The sequence below is a fragment of the Carassius auratus genome, chromosome 3 (assembly GCF_003368295.1).
Source record: "Carassius auratus strain Wakin chromosome 3, ASM336829v1, whole genome shotgun sequence".
Classification (NCBI taxonomy): Eukaryota; Metazoa; Chordata; class Actinopteri; order Cypriniformes; family Cyprinidae; genus Carassius; species Carassius auratus.
Genome location: NC_039245.1, coordinates 2,910,173 through 2,931,725, shown reverse-complemented (window position 1 = coordinate 2,931,725; position 21,553 = coordinate 2,910,173). Strand labels below are relative to the sequence as shown.

Here is a 21,553-nt window from a genome sequence, read left to right as displayed (position 1 = left end):
CTCCTGCTATAAAACTATACTAACGTTTAGGAACAGAAATGGAGATTTCGCCTGAAGCAGCGAGCATTTTCAAGGTTGGAGCATCTGTATTGCCTCTTGCGCCAAGATCTTTCCAATACCACTCTATCACAAGCATGACAAGGCAATAGCCCACAATGCAAGAATTCGCTGCCAGTTAAACAGCCTTAAAAGACTTTGATCTAAAATCTACTACTGTTTAAAAGTTTAGGGTTGATTGGTATTTAAATATATAAAAGTCCCTTATGCTTACCAAGGCTTCATTTATTTGATCAAAATTCAGTCAACACTGTTATATGTAACAACTGGGATGGAAACAACTTTGCTGCTTAATATTTTCATGGAATATTTGATATTTTAAACCCTGAACTTTTGAACAGTAGTGTATTTAGAGGAAAATTACATAATGAGTGTAATTACATTAAGCGTAATTACATAACGAGGTAATGATAGAAATCTTACAGAGAAGAGTGGAGCAGAGCAAATATACAAACAGTTTGAAGAGTAGAAAAAAGAAAAATGAATGAACTTTCAATATAGTAGCTGTAAGAATGAACATCCTACCGTTCAGTTAAAAAAAGCTCAACTTCTGTTTAAAAACATCGCTTGTTTTAAAGATTCCATATTGTACACTTTTCTGGAGTTTAATTTAAGGTTTTGATGTCCTTAAGAATATATATTTTTACAGCTCCTTTCTCAGGAGGTCTGCTAAGAACAGGTCAATTTTAGCCTGTCTAATTAATATTCATGAGGCTCTCTTCTGATTGGCCAGTTGTTTTCTGAGTGACGTATGGCCAGGCCAACCACAGGTAACTAGGGTCAGCCAATGTCACAGCGCTAGCTGGTGGGCAGCAAAACAAAGGGGAAACTGGAGGCGGCCCACTCAAACCAGTGCAGATTTGGCTACTTAAGGAACTTAAAATATCATATTGTTGTGATGTTGGGTGCCGGAATCGATGTAATACAGCCTCAAATTAGAAATTTGATCGTGTATCTGTTTCCACTGCCAGACAAACAAACTGATGACAGCTATGGTTAAATGCAATAAAATGAGTGGACTGGACAAAAACGTTTGGCAAAAATGCTTGTGTTTGCAGCGCACACTTATTAAAAAGGTTAAATGAAGTATTGTCTTTTGTTGTTATGGACGAGATTTCTTGCCATATGTTTATTGCATCTCACGATGTTGTGCATGAAAAAATGTCTGTGCATGTCTGTAATAGAACCCGACCGATATATCTTATTGCATTTAAATCGGCATTGGCGTTTATAACTGCTGATGAAACATGAGAAACAGAGTCTCATGCTTCACTCATGTTATGAGTGTTGCATAGTTTGCCCACTAGAGGGAGCTCTGCAACTCCCCAGTTGACAACAGCGCCAGAAATCCACTACAGGAGAAAGCAATCAGCCAAGCCACGGAGATGTACTGTTTTGACGGTGAGTCTGTTGTTCGTCATGTGAAATGATTTAGTTTATACACTCTATATAAAAACGGTGTGGTAGTTCTAGCTAACGGTCCTTTCATTATCACTTCTAAATATTCTGTAACATCACTTACAGCCGCTAATGCATTGCTATATTAGGTTAGCCACAAATCTAAATCCATGTTTATCAGTGGAAGAGCGCGAACGTTAATAAGAGGTCAAACTATAACATTAGCGTTTAACTTATTCTAAATATATCTGCAGTGTTTCCCACACAATGACCACGTAACTGTGGCAGGGGGGCGCGTGTAGTCAATGACTAGAAGTTATGTACAGCGTGCCTCGAAAAAACAACAACTGTTATTTTATTCTAGGGCTGAAACGATTCCTCGAGTAACTCGATTACAAAAAAAATGATCGAGGCAAATTCCTCTGCCTCGAAGCCTCTTTTGATTTATTTTAAATCTCACATCAGGTTCTTTGGCAATGATTTTTTTTTTTATGTGACAACGCGTTTACGTCAACCACAAAGCGGAAGGAGACACAAGCACTGCGTCCGAAATGGCATACTGCAAGGAGTCAGCAATGTTTTGATTTGGGGGTAAACGTAAAGAGAACGTCGTGGCGTGTGTCCATTGCAAGATAGAGCTGGCATACCATAACTAGGGCCCTATGATTTCCGCGATGCAGAAAACGCGGAGGGAATCGTGGAATCCAGTCATGAAAACGGAATTTACAGTTTAACGTGGAATGGCAAGGAATTTGCCAAATTTTGAATGATTTCATTAAAAATATGTCATTGCACTTACATCAAATCACGATATGGACGAATATCTGTAAATATTAAGCCGGAATAGTCTGTTTAAATATGAATCCTGCATGTTCTATGTGTCTCTGTTAATGAATGGCGCAGAGTAAGCGCGCATTAAGCTCGCGGTGAATTCAGCGTCTGCTGTCTCACCAAATAAGACGTGAACACATGAACAACATCACCAGAACTGCTCTGACAGTCACTTCATGAGCATTTGACTGTTTGATTTGAGTAAAACTAGCGTCACATCACACACACAGAACTGTAAAGGTATATCAACCCGTCAAAATAAAAGTCCAGTTAAAGACCTGTTGTTCAGCAGAATGTACATAGCTATCACTAAAACTTTTTTTTAAAAGTTTTAATCACACAACATTTCTTCCATGTTTTATTTTTATAATAGTAAATCCCCTTTGTTTACCAAAAAGTTAAGTCAATTTTCAATAATTAAAAGATAAATTAAATGGCACTTAAATGAACTTAATTCATCTGTCAACTTTATTGTCATTGTTCACACTACAAGTACAGACAGAAAAACAATGGGTAATAATTAAATGTTTATTTTTCATGTATGCATTGCATTCTATGCATTTAAAAAAAAATAATAATAAATTCTAAAAAAGGAAACTTAGTTGTTCATTTTAAGAGACCCAGGAGTCTTATTTTCTCTTGAATAATTAATATTGCACTTTAATTTAAAGTAAAAACACATTTTATGCGATTACTCGATTAAACGATGGAATTTTTGGTAGAATACTCGATTACTAAAATATTCGATAGCTACAGCCCTATGTTATTCTAACGCTAATATAGCTTCCTTTTTAGCAGGTCCCTTAAATGCTTGCTATTAACTTGTTTGAGGGTGGTTCTTCTCAAAATTGACAGCGCTGTGTTCATGACACTAACGTTAACCATTCAACTTCGAGTAGGTGCGTCAGAAATGATTAACCAGAGGGGACATGTAAATAAATGTGAGCTGAACAAGTGCTTTTTTTTTTTTTTTTTTTGAGATTGTAATAATATTGTTAAATATAAGTAGGTAATACCTATTGCTTGACAAATAAAAAAAAAAAAATATATATATATATATATATTTCTCATTTTTGCCTATGTAGGAGATCCCTGTTTATTATTATTATAATTCTAATGATGACATGAGTAATGATACATGGTGATATTATTAATACACATGCTTATTATTTCTCTGTCTCTTTCTGCCCTACAGATGGCTGAAAAAAGTGAATGCTGTAGCAGCAAAGTGTGGGACTACTTCTGCAAATACTTTAACTTTAGTATTATAATTTATTTACAGTACACACACAGACTGTTAAAACCAGTTTCAACTGGAAGAAAGTAAAAGTGTTAAATGTTTAAAATCAGACTGTTTTTTGATCATTAAAAATATATATACTTTTGATGTGCAATTGTCTAGTCATTGAGACTGTAATCTTAGGCTTTTTTTTTTTTTTTTACATAATCCCTTCTGGAAAATGGTTTATACAGCCCACATACATAGAACAGGCAGATATTTTGCTATTGAATGCTGTGTAAGTGCAGTTTATAGGAAATGGGTCTAATATCCAGTTTATTTTCAAAATCAAAATATCGGCTCATAAATCGGCTCTTTTCCAGTTAATATCGGCATCGCCACCAAAAATCCATATCGGTCAGGCTCTAGTCTGTAAAACAACAAACTGACGATTTAAATATTATCATTTGTAATTTTATATACATTGTTGTGATTAATTGTGGCTGGAACAATAATGTAGCTGTAAAATGAGTTGCCTGCTGAAATTGAAATGTGTATACATATTCATCATGACTAGATAGACACGATGAGTTTGTCTTTACTGAACATGTTAGATGTGATCCACCTCATAGTAACAATCCTGTCGGATTGTCTATCCTTTGAGTGAGAATGTAACGTTACAGGTCGGCCGATATGGTTTCGTGATTAAAGTTAAAGTTGTCTGGGGGTTTGACAGATGGAAAATGGGACAGTGCGGGTGGTGACTGAAGGAGGTGACTGTAATTCTGATGTCAACTTTTATGGAAGTCACAGCGGTTCGTGAAAAATCTGTACTAATTGTCATAACTGTGGCAAACCACTCACGTGTTTGCCATCAAAGACTTCGTCTGTTACTGCATAATGCAATTACAGTTTATAAATAAATACAAACACCATCCTTGTGGCTTGTTCGGTCTACTGTACTTGCTGGAAATAGATGCGTTCATGCCCCACCCCAACCCCTTTCAACCTCTGCATGTCCCAGACTTATGTCTCTGTGGTGATGTCCCTGTCATATCTGTCAAAACACATTCTGGCTTCCAGAAGTTTCTCCGGGCAGAGGCTCTGAGGCCTGAGAAGATCTGTCACTGTTCTATTTGAACGCATCCACAGCCCTGATTTGTGTGCAGATGACTGAGCAGTGCATAATTGCATGAATACGGTTTCTGCAGTCATCTATGGGAGATGGAGACGGGGTGGGGGGTGCAATTACATCCGTCTAACCTTGTGCGGAAATCCACAATCTCATTTCCAGCCTGTCTCTGATTGTAATTACAAGTGTTGTGAATGTCTGTTACCAGCCCTGTGACTCTTAATGTGCTACTTCGATAAACCTCCAAAGACAGGATGGCAATTAATTTTAGGAAAACCATCATTATTTTGAGCATTATTTATCTTAAATTCCCATAAACTCCAGCTAATGTCTCCTTTCATGCCAGTGCAGGTTGATGATTATAATCAGTGCTTATCCCAAAAGAAAACATCAGGACATTGAGTTAAAGACCTGACAAGTACAGTTTTTCTCTCCTGTGGTGATGTACTTACTATTTAAAAAGGAAGTTTGGCCAGTGAATATCAAATGGCTCGCCCATTTTTTTTTTCCAAAAGCTTTAGTTACGTCAAAGCCGTAACCCATTTGCTATTGCTAGTTAGCTGGAGGGGGCGGGTCATTTTAATTCTATAGAGTCATGCAGTATGAGTTATCAGTAATTTTTGGTCCATTTTCCACTTGATGTACATTCGAGTGTAATGGATTATAGAAAAAAAGAAAAAAAAAGAAAAGGCGGTTTCATAAATTGGTTGCCATTTGGATTTGGAAAAATGTAGACATTGCACTCAAAAATTAATAAATGTTGCAGTCTATTGTGAAGGGGTGAGGTTTCTGCGGACTAGAATAATGATGTCTGGCATCCATCACCAGAGATAAGTCTGTCTTTTTGACTGGAATAACAAGTTTTATCATTTTTATTAACATTATATATCAAGACCTAATTTGAAATTAAACACATGAAACAATAATTCACATTAAGATCAATAACATGCATTTCTAAAACAGACAGCTGTAAGTTTTATTTCATGTGAACTCTTCATGAAAGGTTTCAAAGCTTATAAATGGACAAAAAGTCACAAAATTCCCATCAAGAGTCTACTCACCCTCTGCGGGGCAGTAACGGGTGACCTTCTCGGGCATGAGCTGCCGTTCTTTGTGGCGGCAGTAAACCTCTGCTATCTGCTGCCGGCACTCCTTGGTCTTGGCACGAGAAAGGGCGGAGATCGCCTCTTTGCCACTGATCTCGCATTTGGGCGGCTGATCGTACTTGATGTCGGCGGTGGGCGTAGCCGATCGCTTGGCCTGTTGAAGGTGGTGCCGGTGCTGCTGAGACTGCTGTGGACGGAGGGTTGGATCGGCCCTTCGCTGAAGCTTGGTGTGTGTCTGATTGAAGCCACCTTTATTCTGTGCATACTGAATGACCTCATTGGAGTTCTTGCTCAGGCTCTGCTGCGCATGCGCCTTCTCCAGAAGGCCTTGTTTGTGCTTGCTGGGTGAGTGTCTCTGAGTCTGCGTACGCGGCCCAAAATTACTGTTGTCTATATTCTCGAAGTCTTTGGGAACGGAGTTCTCGTTGTTGCTGTCCACACGGACTTTCTCCTTGGGCCGGTGTGAGTAGTAGCCGTCCTGAAACATAAAGACAAAACGGGCAAAATCAGTAGCTGCTACCACATAAAACACAACACCATCAAGTAAGATACCTCAATTTCTTTTACAAGCAATCAGATTTTTTTTGGTTGAACAATATAACGGTAAATACAAATCTAATATTTTTACACTGAAGGATGAACAGAGAATAAGAGATGGGCTCTTCTGACCTGGGTCAATAAGCAACCTCCTATCAACCACATAGAACTCCCTAGGAACTGCATATCAACAGTCTCACAAAACACCTTAGCAAACACACACCAATGACTTGGCAACCACCCACAGCACTTCTCACAGTTTTACAATTCAGAAAACATCTAGTTCCTTATGTGCTCTGAAAGGATGGCATATTCAGACAGGTGTCTGCTGGTATTTGAGTAAAACGACAGTGAAACAATTCAGAAGAGTTTATAACCTTATCAGCCTTTAACCACACAGTAATTCACAGGGAGCATGGCCTCAGGTCATTTCTGATATTTTGCAGTTTCCTGCAAGTGTCACTGTTGATGAAATATCCAACTGGTAACAGTGTGTGCAACAGGAAGGAGACCGCAGCCATGCCCTGAGCGCTGCTACGATTACAGGAGACGTCTCTGTACCTGTGAAAGCATTAGGAGAGGGTATGATCTTTGACATGACAGGACGGCTATCTATATGGTGTTTTGCAAATAACTGTGCTATTATTATTATTTTTTTAAAATCTCTTTATATCTTTTGTTGATTCCATTAGCAAGTTATTCGCCCATTTCAGCTCGAAGTCAAACACCAACTCAGTCTCATTCTGAAACTCAAGATGTTGGTTACTGTCAAATGATTTAAAACTTTTTTTTAAAGTACAGACATTTTTTTTTAAGTGTAAACTATTTTTTATTTGAAAGTAAAAAAAAAAATTCTGCAAGCATTCATTAAATATCAAATGTTACAACTGCAGTAGCATGACTGTTTTCAACAATGATAATAAATGTTTCTTATGCATAAAATCAGCATATTAGAATGATTTCAGAAGGATCATGTGACACTGCAGACTGGACAAATTATGCTGAAAATTCACAGCTGTTGCATCCATTCCCATTACAAGTTGCAAGTCAGTTCAATTTGTTGCCACTTATGCTAACAGTGATTTTCAGCCATGCAAATACAACTCCTATTTACTTGAATAAATAAAGGCCGAACATAACTGTTTGCATACATTACATTTCATAAAAAAAATAAAAATAAAATAAAAACCCAGCTTAAACCACCCCAAATATATTCTGACATGACCATGCACACTCTGGAGCAGTGATCCTCAAATCTGGCTCGCGAGATCCACTTTCCTGCAGAGTTTTTCCCCAAACCTAATCAAACAGACCTACCTGTGATTTTCTAACGATCCTGAAGACGCTGATTAGCAAAACTCAGGTGTGTTTGATTAGGGTTAGAGGAGCTAAACTCTGCAGGATCTTGCGAGACAGACATGATGATCGCTGCCTTATAAAACTCATTCTGTCCACCGTTTACTGGGCTGGGCTTAAAGGACGCTGTGCATAGCAGAAGACAGCAAAAGAGACATTAATAGGAGGAAATGGAGACAGATTAACAGAGAAAATCAAAGCAAAGGAAATGAGGACAGGAAGTTAAGACGAGGCTCTGCTGCAACTCTCATTTCCTTACCGTTACAGTGCAATTTGTCTACAAAGCATTTATTAAAGCTTGTTTGTGAACCAGCAGAGTGCATTATTTGTGAGGGAAAACTTTCGAAGACAAATCCCTGTCGCGTCACCTGCACTTTGGCCCTCTAAAGGCTACCGTTTAGAACAGACTCCACTCCCGTCTGCTCCTCCTCCTTCTCCTTCTTCAGGAGCTTTCAGGAGGAAATTACAGTGCCTGAGCAGCCACAGGAGGTAAGTTAGGCTGCTGGAGAGAAGACTATCGATCGCTTGCAAAAATCTGTCATTTCCCAAGGTGCTCTGGGAGGCCTGCTCTGCACCGCTGAGCACCCTGGCAGTCGCAGGCCTTCTGTATTCTCTCTCAAGGGGAGGAGGCTCCCCTCTCTCTTGCATCATCCATCACAGGAATGGTGGGAGTTGCACACTCGTTTATCAAGCACACTTTTATCGGAATTTTTTTTTTCCCTCTCTGATGGCGAAGAACATCACAGGCCACACACACACGAACACTAAAGCTGGGCGGTCAGCTGGCAGAGATTCTGATTTCAACAATCTGAAAGGAAACAGAAAAGTACAGTCTACTGTGCCGCAGACAGCCGCTTCTAGTGTTCACAGCGTCACTGCTTACAATAGGAACTATTTAGTCCATTTAGTAGAGATTTCCAGTGCAGTGTTTCTGGGTAGTTATGACCGCTGATATGAATGACAAAATATTTGAGAGAAGATTTCTCTGCAGTCATTGGCACGGCGGGCGAGGAATGGTCCGACACTGGAATGCTGCCTTGCCTGTTCTCTCAAAGCCTCACGTCAGAGACTGTTTGACAACTATAGTCATATGTAACTGTACACCTTAATGGTTTAAATGAATGAATAAGGTTTGAAGGAGAGTGCACACATGAAACATAACACCAAACAACACTCCCTTAATTTGTTCTGATTTTCTTCCGACTTCACAGTCTAGCAAGTGATACGTGGATATTGTGGGAATAATAAAATACTACTTATGTATTTGATCTGTTCTGATCCAGGCCAACTGCAACTCTCGATCTGAGCCCTGTGGAGGGTCAAGAAACCTAAGAGCATAATTTCAACTCAAAACTTAAAGAAACCAATAATGAAATAAAGAAAATGACTGATATTGGGCAAAAAAAAAACTATTAAAGAAAAACAATATTTTCATGAGAATTTATTACCTTTACATGCAAAGTCCTGCAAAACATACCAGGAAGTCCAGGTAATGTCACATTTATAAATTGTATTTTATATATTTTTTTTAATTAATCATAATTAAATATTTTTTAGTTAAGCTCTAGAATATTTTATAAGCTAGAAATTGTTAGTGAAAAATATTTTTTCAAATCCTTGATTCTTATCCAGTAAATTCTGAACAAAGAGGAGCCCTGGAGTCAAAAAGGCTGAAAACCACTACTCTAACATCTATTCAGTATGAACTATAATATGGATGTTTTTCTTTTAGAATGCACCATTACTAATGATAATAATTAAATATCCACTAAAATTCAATATGCAAAAAACAAAACAAACAAAAAAAACGCCATCCACAATTCCCACAAGTCATGTACCAAACTTCAAAACGCAGGCCATGAGTTCTGTAGCTCAATTGGTAGAGCATTGCGATGTCAAGCGCAAGGTTGGAGGTTCGATTCCCCGGGAACACATGATAGGTAAAAATTGATAGCCTGAATGCACTGTAAGTCGCTTTGCTAAACGCATACATTTATTTATTTAATATATTTATGAGTCGTCTGGATACAAAAGGGTGAATCGCATCTTAGCAGAAGCTTGTTGTACTAACAGCACTGGGACTGAATGGAAACACTATTAGGACAGTCATAAATTCTTCAGTCCTCTGTGAAGCTGACGCAAAAAGACATCAGGAAACATTACATGACTCAGCATAAGGCTACAAGATATGAGCTCTGACTGTGCAACTGTGCAAAAAAATATGGATGGGGAATGGATGTGTGAGTTGGTGCACATATGGATATAGACATGAAAAGAGTTCATGCAAAGAAACTATGTGACTATGACCCAAGATAATTGGCGAGTACTAAAATGTCACTTCCCATGAATGATCTCACAGCCTCTGACTAAATCGAACACCCCACAGTTTGCTTTACCAAAAATTAATAATGCAATAAGTATGCACTAGGAAATGCTCACTGCAAATCCAAGTCACTTCCAATCACCATTCATGCTATTTATGACCATATGTAACACGTCACAGTTTGTTTCCCCCAGTAGAAGGTCGGCAGAGTTTACCTCACCCTGTGCCCCAGGGGTCACCTTCCTAAAGGGTGCCCTCTCACTGGCCTCTCAGCCTAAGTGGCTCTGGATGAGCCAGAGAGAGCTGGGGGAGGGGAGAGGGGCACATGTGCAGACTAGACACAGAAGGTGAGCTTGTGAGCTAGTTATTGTATGCGGGACAGGCACTGAAACCCAACTCTGACCTTTCCTACACCATCAATCACTGTGACCGACTACAAGTTACTCAATCAAACTGAACCGATGCCAGCGATCCACGTCAAATCCTCATTCACAGAGTGTGTGTCTGAATCTTAATAAAAACAGCCACAGCTGACCTGCTTGTAAAGGTCAAACTCTGGACAAATACAAAGGAACACTAGGGCTTTGTTCTGAACAGTAGCACAGTACATGCCACAATAAACATTTCAAACATTAACACTCAAGACTTTTCGAAATAATGAGCCATGAAAGTGAATTAGGGCTGATATTACTCACATGGAAGTACAGTAGGGGGTCAGTTAAGGTACACTGCGATGTGAGATACATAAGGTTATCAAAGGTAATGTGCCATTTATTACTGAATAGGAAGGAATGTAATTAAATTCCAATTTTTTTTTATTTTTTATTAGGCAGCATATTGGATGCAGAACAGCAATTGCAATTTATGGAGACAGAATAAAAATGAATGAAACAATTCTAAAAATTCAAATGAACAGAAATTCATTTGAAAAGGAAGGAACATTCATGTAAATACATGTATTTTCTGTATTAACCTGTTAACTGTCACTCACGTTTTTGAAGATAGACTTGAATGTGCATGATACAAACCTAATTTTTTATAAATGTAAAAATACTGTATATATATATTTGTATTTTTAAATTTAAGAAATGCATGGATCATATTGGAACAGCATTTTTTTTATGTAATTTGATAAATTCCTTAATTTCACTTCAAACTCCCAACTCCGCTTCCTGTGGGGTGTGGCCTATATTATTCAAATTCATACTCATGAAAGGAAGCCAATTACTCTGTTCTGAATTTGGCCAATATCAGTCATTACACATTCAGCAAATCTGCAAATTGTGCACAGTATTCAAACTATTTACTACCAAAATTATAAAAAGTAGTACGATATTGGCTAAGCAAAGCCAAGCACTAGATGTTCGTCAGTGGTGTAACCCAAAATTTCTACAATACTCTCAAAGTGTTCACATCTTCATCTTATCTGCTATCATCTTGTGCTTTCTTGTTGGTGGTGGTAGCCAAGCTAAACCGAACTGAATTAAAACTGATTCAGATAATAGGTAGATTAAGTGAAAATTGCCTCTGGGTTTTCATCACCGCTCCAAACAGAACAGTTGTTCCTAAAAAAGAGGCAGACACCAAGGACAGACAGAAAGAAAGAACTTGATGGTTAACCTAGCCTTTCTTTCAAGAGAAGTCGTTCATTGTTTGTCAAGCCAGACATGCAGTCCAACAAGCCTGCATGCAACCACACTTAAGAATACATGATCTAGCAGTACAGTATTTGCATACCTTGAGAAATTGTCCTCCTCTTTCCATCTGTTACATGGTTTTAATCTGAACAATGTTCTTGTCTGGTACCATAGCCATTAGAGCTCACAGCTCTGAGTGGGCTACTGGGAATAACAGAGAAAAGCACCTTGCACTAGGGATGACAAATAACCCCAGCTCAGCCAAGCTGACTGTCAGAGCTACAACACTTTCTTCTACACCAGGGGTTTTCAAACTGTGGCTCGCGACCCACTTGTGGGTCACTGAATGGAACAAGGTGGGTCGCACAAAGTCACTTGGCGGCAGCTAAATTTGCGTTTCAATGACACACTCACACAATTTAGTTTACGAATGTGACAAGTGGGGCGGGCCGACAGCCGTGGTAAATTTGCCAAAGTTCAGAAATCTTTTGAAGATATCGCTGAACATTTATTTAACGACTGTAAAAATTAATTTCTGCCTGAACTAAATGTCATCCAGTTTTTTTGGCTTGTTTATTTAAAATGAGACACATCTGTTTATTATTATTATTATTTTTACCTATTTCACAATTATCTTAATCTCCAAACTGTTTTAGATAGTTCTGCTTCGCTTCTTATGCTTTTCTAAAGAAGTGTTGGATTGTGCTGCGTTCTCGCAGACACACACGGAAGGATCATGAATGCATTTTCAGCAACAAAACACAGCAGCGCAGATTACAGTTCACTGGAGTGAGCCTGTTTCACGTTTTTATGGACACTACATATTTTAACGCCTGTAAACAAAAATTTAAAGTTAAATATTAGTAGTGAAATTTTTCAGTTGTACTACTTAATTTCTGTCATCAAACTTTTAAGTAAGATTAGGCTTAAAGTAGTCAACCGTTTTTTTTTTTTTTCAAATATTTTGGTGGGTCGTGAAATTGATTACACTTTTCTAGGTGGGTCGTGGAATGGAAAAGTTTGGGAACCCGTTTTACACGACCAACATGAGTCAGAGAGACCATGTTGAAAAAGCAAGAACAAGGATATTGCATAAGAGGAGAGAAAAAGCAGATGAGGCTTTACAAGAGGTGAAAAAGAGAGAGAAAAGGCAAGAGGAGAAGAAAAATTAAAAAAGCAAAGATGACAAATGGAAACAAGCCTGCACATGTTTTTGAAACACATTTACTTCAATAATCTGACATTTCAGAGTGAAACGGTGTGAAAAATTTTGAGATAGAACAATTTATTGCGATTGTCTGAATTATGGAAAATTACATAACAGAATGAAGCCAGACCAAATGAGAGTTTGGTAAATTAATTCCCATCTCTATATCTGTTAACATTATCCAATTACCCAAATTTTAAAAGGGAGAGCAAGTTATTACAGATGGATTAAAGATTCAAGACAAAATATTGCTATTTTTGAAAAACATGCACAATCAAACATTCACAATAACCAAGAACAAGCACTTAGCTCAGCTTCCATCGTATTTCCACTTTCCGTATGGTCTGTAATTTTAAGTCACTTAGCTATTTTCCACTATGCACACAAAACCACTCAGATAAACCCATTTATACTCCTGACAAACAGTCATGATGGATGGGGAATGTAACTAGTTCAAACAGCCTTTTGATAACTAGCTACGGAACATGATCACGGGATTTCGAACGACATCTTCAATGTTTATCGAGCTTCTGAACTTGAAAGCACATAGAGCTTTTTTTTCAAGCACGTTAAGATAGAGGCGATCTTCAGTCCTTGGCTTGATCATGGCCTGCCACAATATGACTGATCATTTGTACACAGATGTAGCACAAAGTACCGAATAGTCACTGCAAAGCACCCTGACCTACTTCCTTGCTATGCTTGCTTTATTAACTCCACAAACTGAAAAAAAAATTAACCTTGTTTTAGGATTTATTATGGTAGCTACAGAACAGGCTTATTTTGAGATAGAGAAATGCTGTTTTGTGCTTCATTACTGACAATAATGTGTTTAGTTTAAGAAAAAATACAGTAATTCTATTTAAATGTTTGTATTTAGCTATGATACATCCGTACAGACTTCACCATTAATACATTAACATAACTAATACAAATGCATGAGCTCTAATTGTTTGGTTATTAACAACAGTGCCTCAAGCATGAAGATTTACATTTGAACTTCTATCTGGTCTGTGATTTATTGCACTAAGCTGCCTTTCACAGCTGGTGGACTAAGCTCAGAATCATCAGTTTTGAGTTCACTGTGAAGAGCCCTGAGATTCCCTTTAAGCCTCCGCTTGAGGCGCTTTGCGGCATTTTTCCTATTGAACGCAGCCCCTAGCTCGCTGAGCACCTGTTGGCGCACGGCCTGATTGGCATCATCCTCTTCTCTCTGAAGCACAAGGCCCACAGCTCTCACCAGTGCAAATGAGCAAACATTAAACCAGGCTTAGCCCTCTGCTTTAAGGTTTAAGGCCTCAGCTTTTGTATCAAGTGGTCAACAGTAATCCATTATGGTAGGGATTTCTGGCACTGTCTCAGAAAATGCTTTCCTAAGTCTGAGGGATACGGAGTCACGCAGCTCAACTAGTGAAAGCTGACCTGTTTTAAGAGGTTTCCAGTAGCCAAACCCACATCTCATCAGTCTTACACATTCTGTTCTTCCGTAGCAGGCTTGGGCAAAATTCTGTACTGAAGAAATGGCTCCCTTTACGTTAATGAGCTGGAATTTGAATAAAATTGGACAAATTTCACAGGAAGTTGAACTGGAATAACAGGAAGAGGTTTACTGAACTGTAATTCAAAGAAATTCAACATAAGCAATGCATTATGAGGAATAAAATGTACTTCAACCTTGGTCGAAAAAAGTATATTTATTAAAGGGATAGTTCACTCAAAATTCTTGTCATTGAAAACCTGTATGCTTTTAAGAAAATCTTTGTAAACTTTTCAAGACTTTCTCTTAAGAAATGATCTGACCTTTCTTAAGAGGATTTTTATGAACCCAGTCGCTTATTGTTATCAGAGAACAACGTCATGTTCCATGCACATTCTTTAGTTAAAAAAAAGAAACTACCACCTTTCTGTCGACAGGAAACCGTTGTTAATAAGGGGGGTAAAGCCTTGTAGGCAGAATGTTTAAAGAGGCATACAAAAGAGGCAGCGCAGTAATTAGAGAATCCACAATGGATGCAGCCACTTTCAGCTAAGGATTTCTTAATGAATGCTTGAGGTGCTGCTTGTGAGACAGATTGCTCGACATGTAGCCTCCTCGCATACGAAGTGGTCTGGGACTCAGGACCCAATACCTTTACATAACCGCCCCTTTTAGTCAGGAAGTGTGGGAGAATTAGGATACAGCTTTGTGTGGGCGACGGGACCGCGGGCGTAAGTTTAAAAAGCAGGTCTGTGTAGGAAGAACGATCGCTTGTTCATTCCGCTGGTGTAAATATGCTGAAACCCACCATGCTCAGAAATACTCTTCCATGAACCAGGACCAAAAACAGCCCCACCCTGGCTCGGTTCCTTGGGTTCTCTCAGCCACATCACCACCAGCGGCACACTGGAACGGGGACTATTTTGGGCTAATCTCTTCGCTGATTGCTAATAGTAAGGCACATGCATGGAACAACCCAGATTTGGACATAATGACAGCAGCAAGGTCAGCCAAAAGGTGGTTTTGGAGGCCTGTTATTTGGAAGGTATCAACCAAAAGTGAACTCAAACATCCAGGCGGTTGTCTGTGGAACCATGTGGAGGAATAAAAACATCAAACAAACTCCCAGAAGCTGAGTGACAGAGCCCGTCTATGGTCAGTCTCCCCCAGCTTTGCTTTTATAACACATCCTGGTACCATGCTAACACCCCTACTTTGCAGATGTGGAGTTTGGCTTGACACATGGGAGTTGACGGATGGCCTCTTTGACCAATGGCACAACTCAGCAGGTCTCAGTTAGATTTTCTGTTAACATATTAGTATGCTGACCCACAATAGGAAGGTGACCCCTGCACCCCTGGGGCACAGGGTGAGGTAAACTCTGCCAACCCTCTGCTGGGGGAAACTTTTGTCTGAATACAATGATCAAACTGCATTCATTTAAATAGCTAGCAATGGAATAAAATATATGGCAGCTTTGCTTTAATAGCAACTAATCAGGAGAAAACCAGCATCTGGGAAACTATAGTAATCTAATTATACAACAATGGCAGTCATTGTGTTGATTACATACAATCATATAAATAAAAACATTTCCTAATTATTCCCCATTAAGAGCTACTTTATAAAACTGTGCATTGATACAAAACAAGTAAACAAACAGTAAAAAGAAGCAAACTGAATGCCAAATTATAATTAGATGAAAAAGAGAGCAGAAGGTACATCCAAATTTCTTTGCTCCTCCGCGACAAGTCACTGTAGGCCTATATCTAAAAATATTTAATTACAATTATAGACTAGATGTGCGAGGAGGGAACCAATTTAGACAAACATTGGCAGCATGCACTCTACATCATTTATCTGAGTGTGACGCAGAGTGGATGTCGATATGAGAAAATCAATGGCAAGAATAGTGATGCAACAGTCCTGTTCGGTATCGGGGTGCCCTTTTACGGGCAGCCGACCAATGCATCTGCACTCAACGCCAGCAGATGCTCAAGACACTTCCCTTCTGTTCATGACTCAGTACTTTTGTTGTTCGCTCTGCTCTGCTGCAACTGCAAAAGAAAACAAGCTGTATGAATATTTACACACCTTTAAATCCGATTAAGAGTTCTGAGGTCTGTTGTTTGTCTGAAACAAAACCATTTTTCTTTTTTGGTTAGTCTTTTTTACTTCAGAGCTCAATAAATCTGCATATACGTCCTGAATAAGTACCAATAACCTCTCTTCTCCATCTCCCTTAACAGATCTCAATTATATCCATCCATCACACCCACAAATTCGCAATTCCATCAGCTGATATTCATTTCTGATATTAACCCATGGCTGTTGTCCATGCATTAATGTGCCCTCAGATTGGAAACCAAATAACAATATTATCCACATCTGACATCCCAGTTCTGCAGTGAATCCAAGCTCTGTCTGGCATTTGCTTAATTTATCTTTTTCAGGTCTCAGCAGTTTAATTCTCAGTATTCCCTCAAGAAGCCAAATACCTCTTGGCAGGGCGTCCTTGTAATGAAGAATAAGTGATATACCTGGTTAAAAAATGTATTCCTGTGAAAGCATCCTTCCTCTAGTCTTCAGAAATCATTCTAATATGCTGACTTGCTGCTCAATAAACATTTGAATTATTATGTTGACTTAATGGTGCTTAATATTTTTGCAGAAACCATGATACACTTTTTTTCCAGGATAAATGTAAGGTTAAAAATAATATAATTATAAAAAATAAAAATAAAAAAATTTATCTCTCTCTCTCTCTCTCTCTATATATATATATAAATCACTAATAAATTTATGTTGTTACTGTTACTTTTGATCAACTGAATGCATCCTTGATTTATAAAAAAAAAACTTCAGTAGTGTAATTTTGGTTATATCAAAGCATGCATACTTTGTGAATGGGTGTCATGCATAGGAAGTTAACACAATTCAAAGTTTATGATGTAATTGACCAGGACTACCAGTACCAGACCAATAACCTGTAATTTACACATTCACTTTCACCAAAAAAGCCCAACCTGGTACCCAAGTTCTGTTCATTGTTCCCCACATGTCTGTTCTGCCCAGCCAGAGCTGTGTAAATGTAGAAGGTAGCTGGAGGCTCCTATATGAACCTGCCCACCACTTGCACACGCACACCCATCTTTCCAATATTCAACCACAACTAATCCTGATGCATGCTAGTATCCCCACCTGGCATCTTAACTAGCAGGACTTTATTGGTCAACCAGCTTAATCAAGAAACGCCTTTGTCGAATGCTTAAAAGTGAATATTATTGCAAATTCACTTACATCATATAAAAAAGTGATTTATTTACTGTTTACTTAAAGTGTTTAATCTATTAAATAAATTTGTAATGCATAATTTTCATTAATTTTATATAAGTGCATTTATTTAAAAATCGAATTATCTCCATTAATCAGTTATTAGCTATAAAATAAAAAGAATTATCACGGGCATCCATAGTCCCACCATTACACTCTTCAGACACACTTATCTTAAGAACTGTTTACACAGAGGTCTTCAATTTGACTGTGCAGTAAAAAAAAAATGAGAGGAGAGGAGAGGCTGTGCAAAAATGCTGAGATGTAGGGAACTGTGCTATCTTTAAGCCCTTAATTTGAAACAATGATGGGACATGGAGTGGAGAAGCCCACTTCAAAGACTCAAACCGCCCATGTGGCTATTAAAACTTGAAAAGAATCTCATAAAAAGAGGAAAAGGCCTCACAAAATTTGGAAGAATAGATTAGAACAACTCTTCACATGACACAATCAGAAGGACTGCCAGGGTATGAGAGAAAAAAAGCCACATTTATTTCTCACATTAAGTGTGTGAGAGAGAGAGAGAGCTCTGAATGCAAAGGTGAAGAATGACTGTGAAGAATTCAAGCAGAAAATGGATACTCAGATCGGGGCTGAGCCTAAACCTTTGGCCCTCATACCAGGCTTTTCCTGAGCTTTTCTGACAGCTCCTCCACATGCTGCCATTCTACATGCTGCCATTCTACACAGTCCAGCATCATATCTGGAGACTTATCTGTATGTGAGAGTGTGTGTGTGTGATACAGTAGTTCCTACCATTGATCCTGTTACACCTGAACTTCTCTGTCTTTCTGTCTCTCCCTACAAGTTGTAGACACCGATACAGGATTCCCTGCCTGCCTGGGAGCTGTTATGAAATATTGATTTCCTTTACTGTATGTGGCTGTGGTCAGGGCTATGTGCTGAATGTGGTTGCATTGTACATCACTGTGCTTGTGAGAGAAAGGAAAAAAGAACACTGGGGTTTATGGATGAGACTGACACTGTGACTACAGATGCAATCCCACAATGCACTTTCCTGCTGGTGTGAGGGATTTGTCCCTGCGAGCAAAGTATTAAAAAGCAGTAAGGTGGGCATGTGCCATGGCATGTTTGGATGACATATATAAAAAAAGATATGTTAATGTTTTAGTACCATCAGGTCAATCTACTGGGGAAATGATAATACAGAAATGTGGCAGAAATAGGACTTTGTAATCACATACTTATCCACTCTATCGGGAGTTTAAATGATGTTTAAATGTTAATAACATAATTCCTAAAATATATAAAGTTATTCATAATTACATGTAGATCTGCAAATAACTGTAATATTTTCAACAAAAAAAAAAATGCTAATGCTAATGTTTTGTTACAACCCCACTTACACGGGATCATCGTATGAACTTGCAATAAATGAACAACCCTGTACCTTGAGACAAAATTGCTTAAATTCCACAGAATTCAACCTAATGGCTTTAAGCCAAGTGGCAAAAAGTGTGCAATGAGGCTTTCGGCATTACTTGATCACAGTGGAGCCCAAAGGGCAAAACAGAGGACCTGTAAAAGAGAAGTAGCCTCTCTCTCTTGAGCAGAAGAGCCCTGAAGTGATGCAGCTGGAGGAGTGTGTGACTGCCGTCATCAGACGATCTCTAGGGCTGTGGCCTTTTCTCTTGGCCAGAATCAGCATCCCTTCAGACCCTATGGGATCAGTTAGCCAGTGCAGTGCTATTCATCAGATGACTAAATCCTTCCCATTACAGAGAAAGAGAGAGAAAAAGGATGAGCGATATAGGCAGAGACAGATAGAGAGAGAAAGAGAGAGAGAGAGCACTCCAGGGGGAAAATGATGATTAGGGAACTTTGAGGCAGCCATAGACTTTAATTACACTAACTATGGAAGGGAAGTACTATGGAAGTTCATGGAAGTGCTCCATAAACTGCCCTAAAATGTTTCACAGGCCGTTCTGACACACTGCGGGCACAGTGGCAGGCTGGCACAATGCTTCCAGGTCGCCTCGGTGTTGAAGAGTAATAACAGCGGGCTGAGGTAGATTAGCAGCAATACTTACACACTTGGCGACATCTTTTATGAACAGTGCTACCTTAAAGTCATGGAGGCTGTAACTAACACTTACACTAAATCAACTTAAACAGAAACTTAAATGGCAAAATGATTGAAAACTGATGTCAGAGAAAAAGGATGCAAAGATATGCAAATAACAGCTCTCAGGATAATTACGGTCATTTATTTGCCCCCTCCTATTGGCTCAAGAGTGGATTACAGAAGCAAAGATCGACTCTTAGAGCCAGTGCTTTGGCAGGCTTTCAGTCACCATTACTCAGTGGTGTGTCTCAATTGGATCTTTTCAGCGAGCTCAAGATCATCTGGGAGGCTCTTCCACTCACTCAAAGGCATCAGTGTTCAGGCGGATCAGCATGTGCATGGTGTTCTTGGTGGTGCTTGTGATATTACAAGGCCTGGATGGTATGAAGCACTTATACTGCATGAAATCTCCAAAACACCATGGACAAAACTATAGCCTATTCTCCAAGCTAACACATTTTATTACCTTGATTCAGGTGCTTAAACATAATGCTAACAAAATCAAGGTCCTATAGACTTGTGTCTGATAAAGGGACCAGAGACAGATCTCAATTTAGACTTTTTACCTAGTAGTCTAATAGACTAATGGGCGAACAAAACTAAAGATAGCTTAAAATTTTAATTGACCATAAACTGACACCTCTCAGTTCAGTGGCCTCATTCATCCATTATCATCTATGGAGAAATAGAGGGCACAAGCAAAGTCAGAATAAGCCAATTCCCTCTTCATTAGTATTCTTTTCATTCTGGCCTTAAATGGATACCCCATTTCTCTTCTCTGGAGTTTCTAAAAGGGCACCCCAAAGTGAAAAAGTCGAACTGAGAGCTGTGCTCCAGTGACTGGTCAATCCCTGAACACCAGACACTTGACATTAAGCAATTCTTTTTCCACAGCTTAAAGCAAAGAAGCACAGATCGTAATCAGATGATTCACCTGTCCACCGAATAATACTCAAATCAAAAGACTAAAGCTACCAACCATGTTATAGTCATGTTCAACGAAATGGCTAAAGGTCTGGTCCACATTTTCTGTAAGATAAGCACACTTAGAAAGGATTAGGTGTGTAAAGCATACTATCATTTAAAAAACATTGCAAGAATTAGATGTTTTGTTTCCAGTCAAGACTTGGAGAAACGTGTTCATGCCTTTATCACCAGCAGGATGGACTATTGTAATGGGCTCCTCACAGGCCTTCCCAAAAAGACCGTTAGACAGCAGAAGCTCATCCAGAACCTGCTGCCAGGATTCTGACTAGAACCAGAAAATCTGAGCATATCACACAAGTCAATTTTTTAATAATTTCCAAAGTTTTAAAATGGCTCGTTTTTATTTTTGTATTATTTTTCTTCATGATTATTTTACTTTCTTTTATGTAAAGGACTTTGAATTACCATTGTGTACGAAATGTGCTATATAAATAAACTTGCCTTGCCTAAAGGATAAGGTGCCTAAATTAATTAAAATTAAACTCTAAAATCAGTCACTTTAAATAGCACAAGTGAATTCAGGCATCACCACATTGTAATGTACAGCATAAAAAGATATTCATTCTGCAATTTGTCATCAATTAACTTAAAAGTTTTGGGTCATTATAAATGTTTGTTTTTTTGAAAGAAGTCTTATGCTCAACAAGGCATCATTTATTATAACAAAAATACAGTAAAAACTGTAATATTGTAAAATATTATTACAGTTTAAAGTAACTGTTTAGTATATGAATATATTCTAAAATGTAATGTGTTCCTGTGATGGCGAAGCTGTATTTTCAAATCCATAAATGAATAGAAAGTATAACAATAACAACATTGACTTGGATTAGAAATCTTTTGTAACATAGCATTACAAATGTCGGT

The 21,553-nt window shown here is 38.5% G+C and overlaps 1 protein-coding gene across 1 annotated transcript in view; it reads right to left on the bottom strand.

Moving 5' to 3' along the window:
* The window catches only part of LOC113043299 (xylosyltransferase 1-like), a 63,622-nt gene that overhangs the window by 28,958 nt on the left and 13,111 nt on the right, over nucleotides 1–21,553 (bottom strand). The window contains exon 2 of the mRNA XM_026202574.1: nucleotides 5,699–6,221. Coding sequence (XP_026058359.1) covers nucleotides 5,699–6,221 — 523 coding nt within the window. The remainder of the gene's footprint in view (nucleotides 1–5,698; nucleotides 6,222–21,553) is intronic.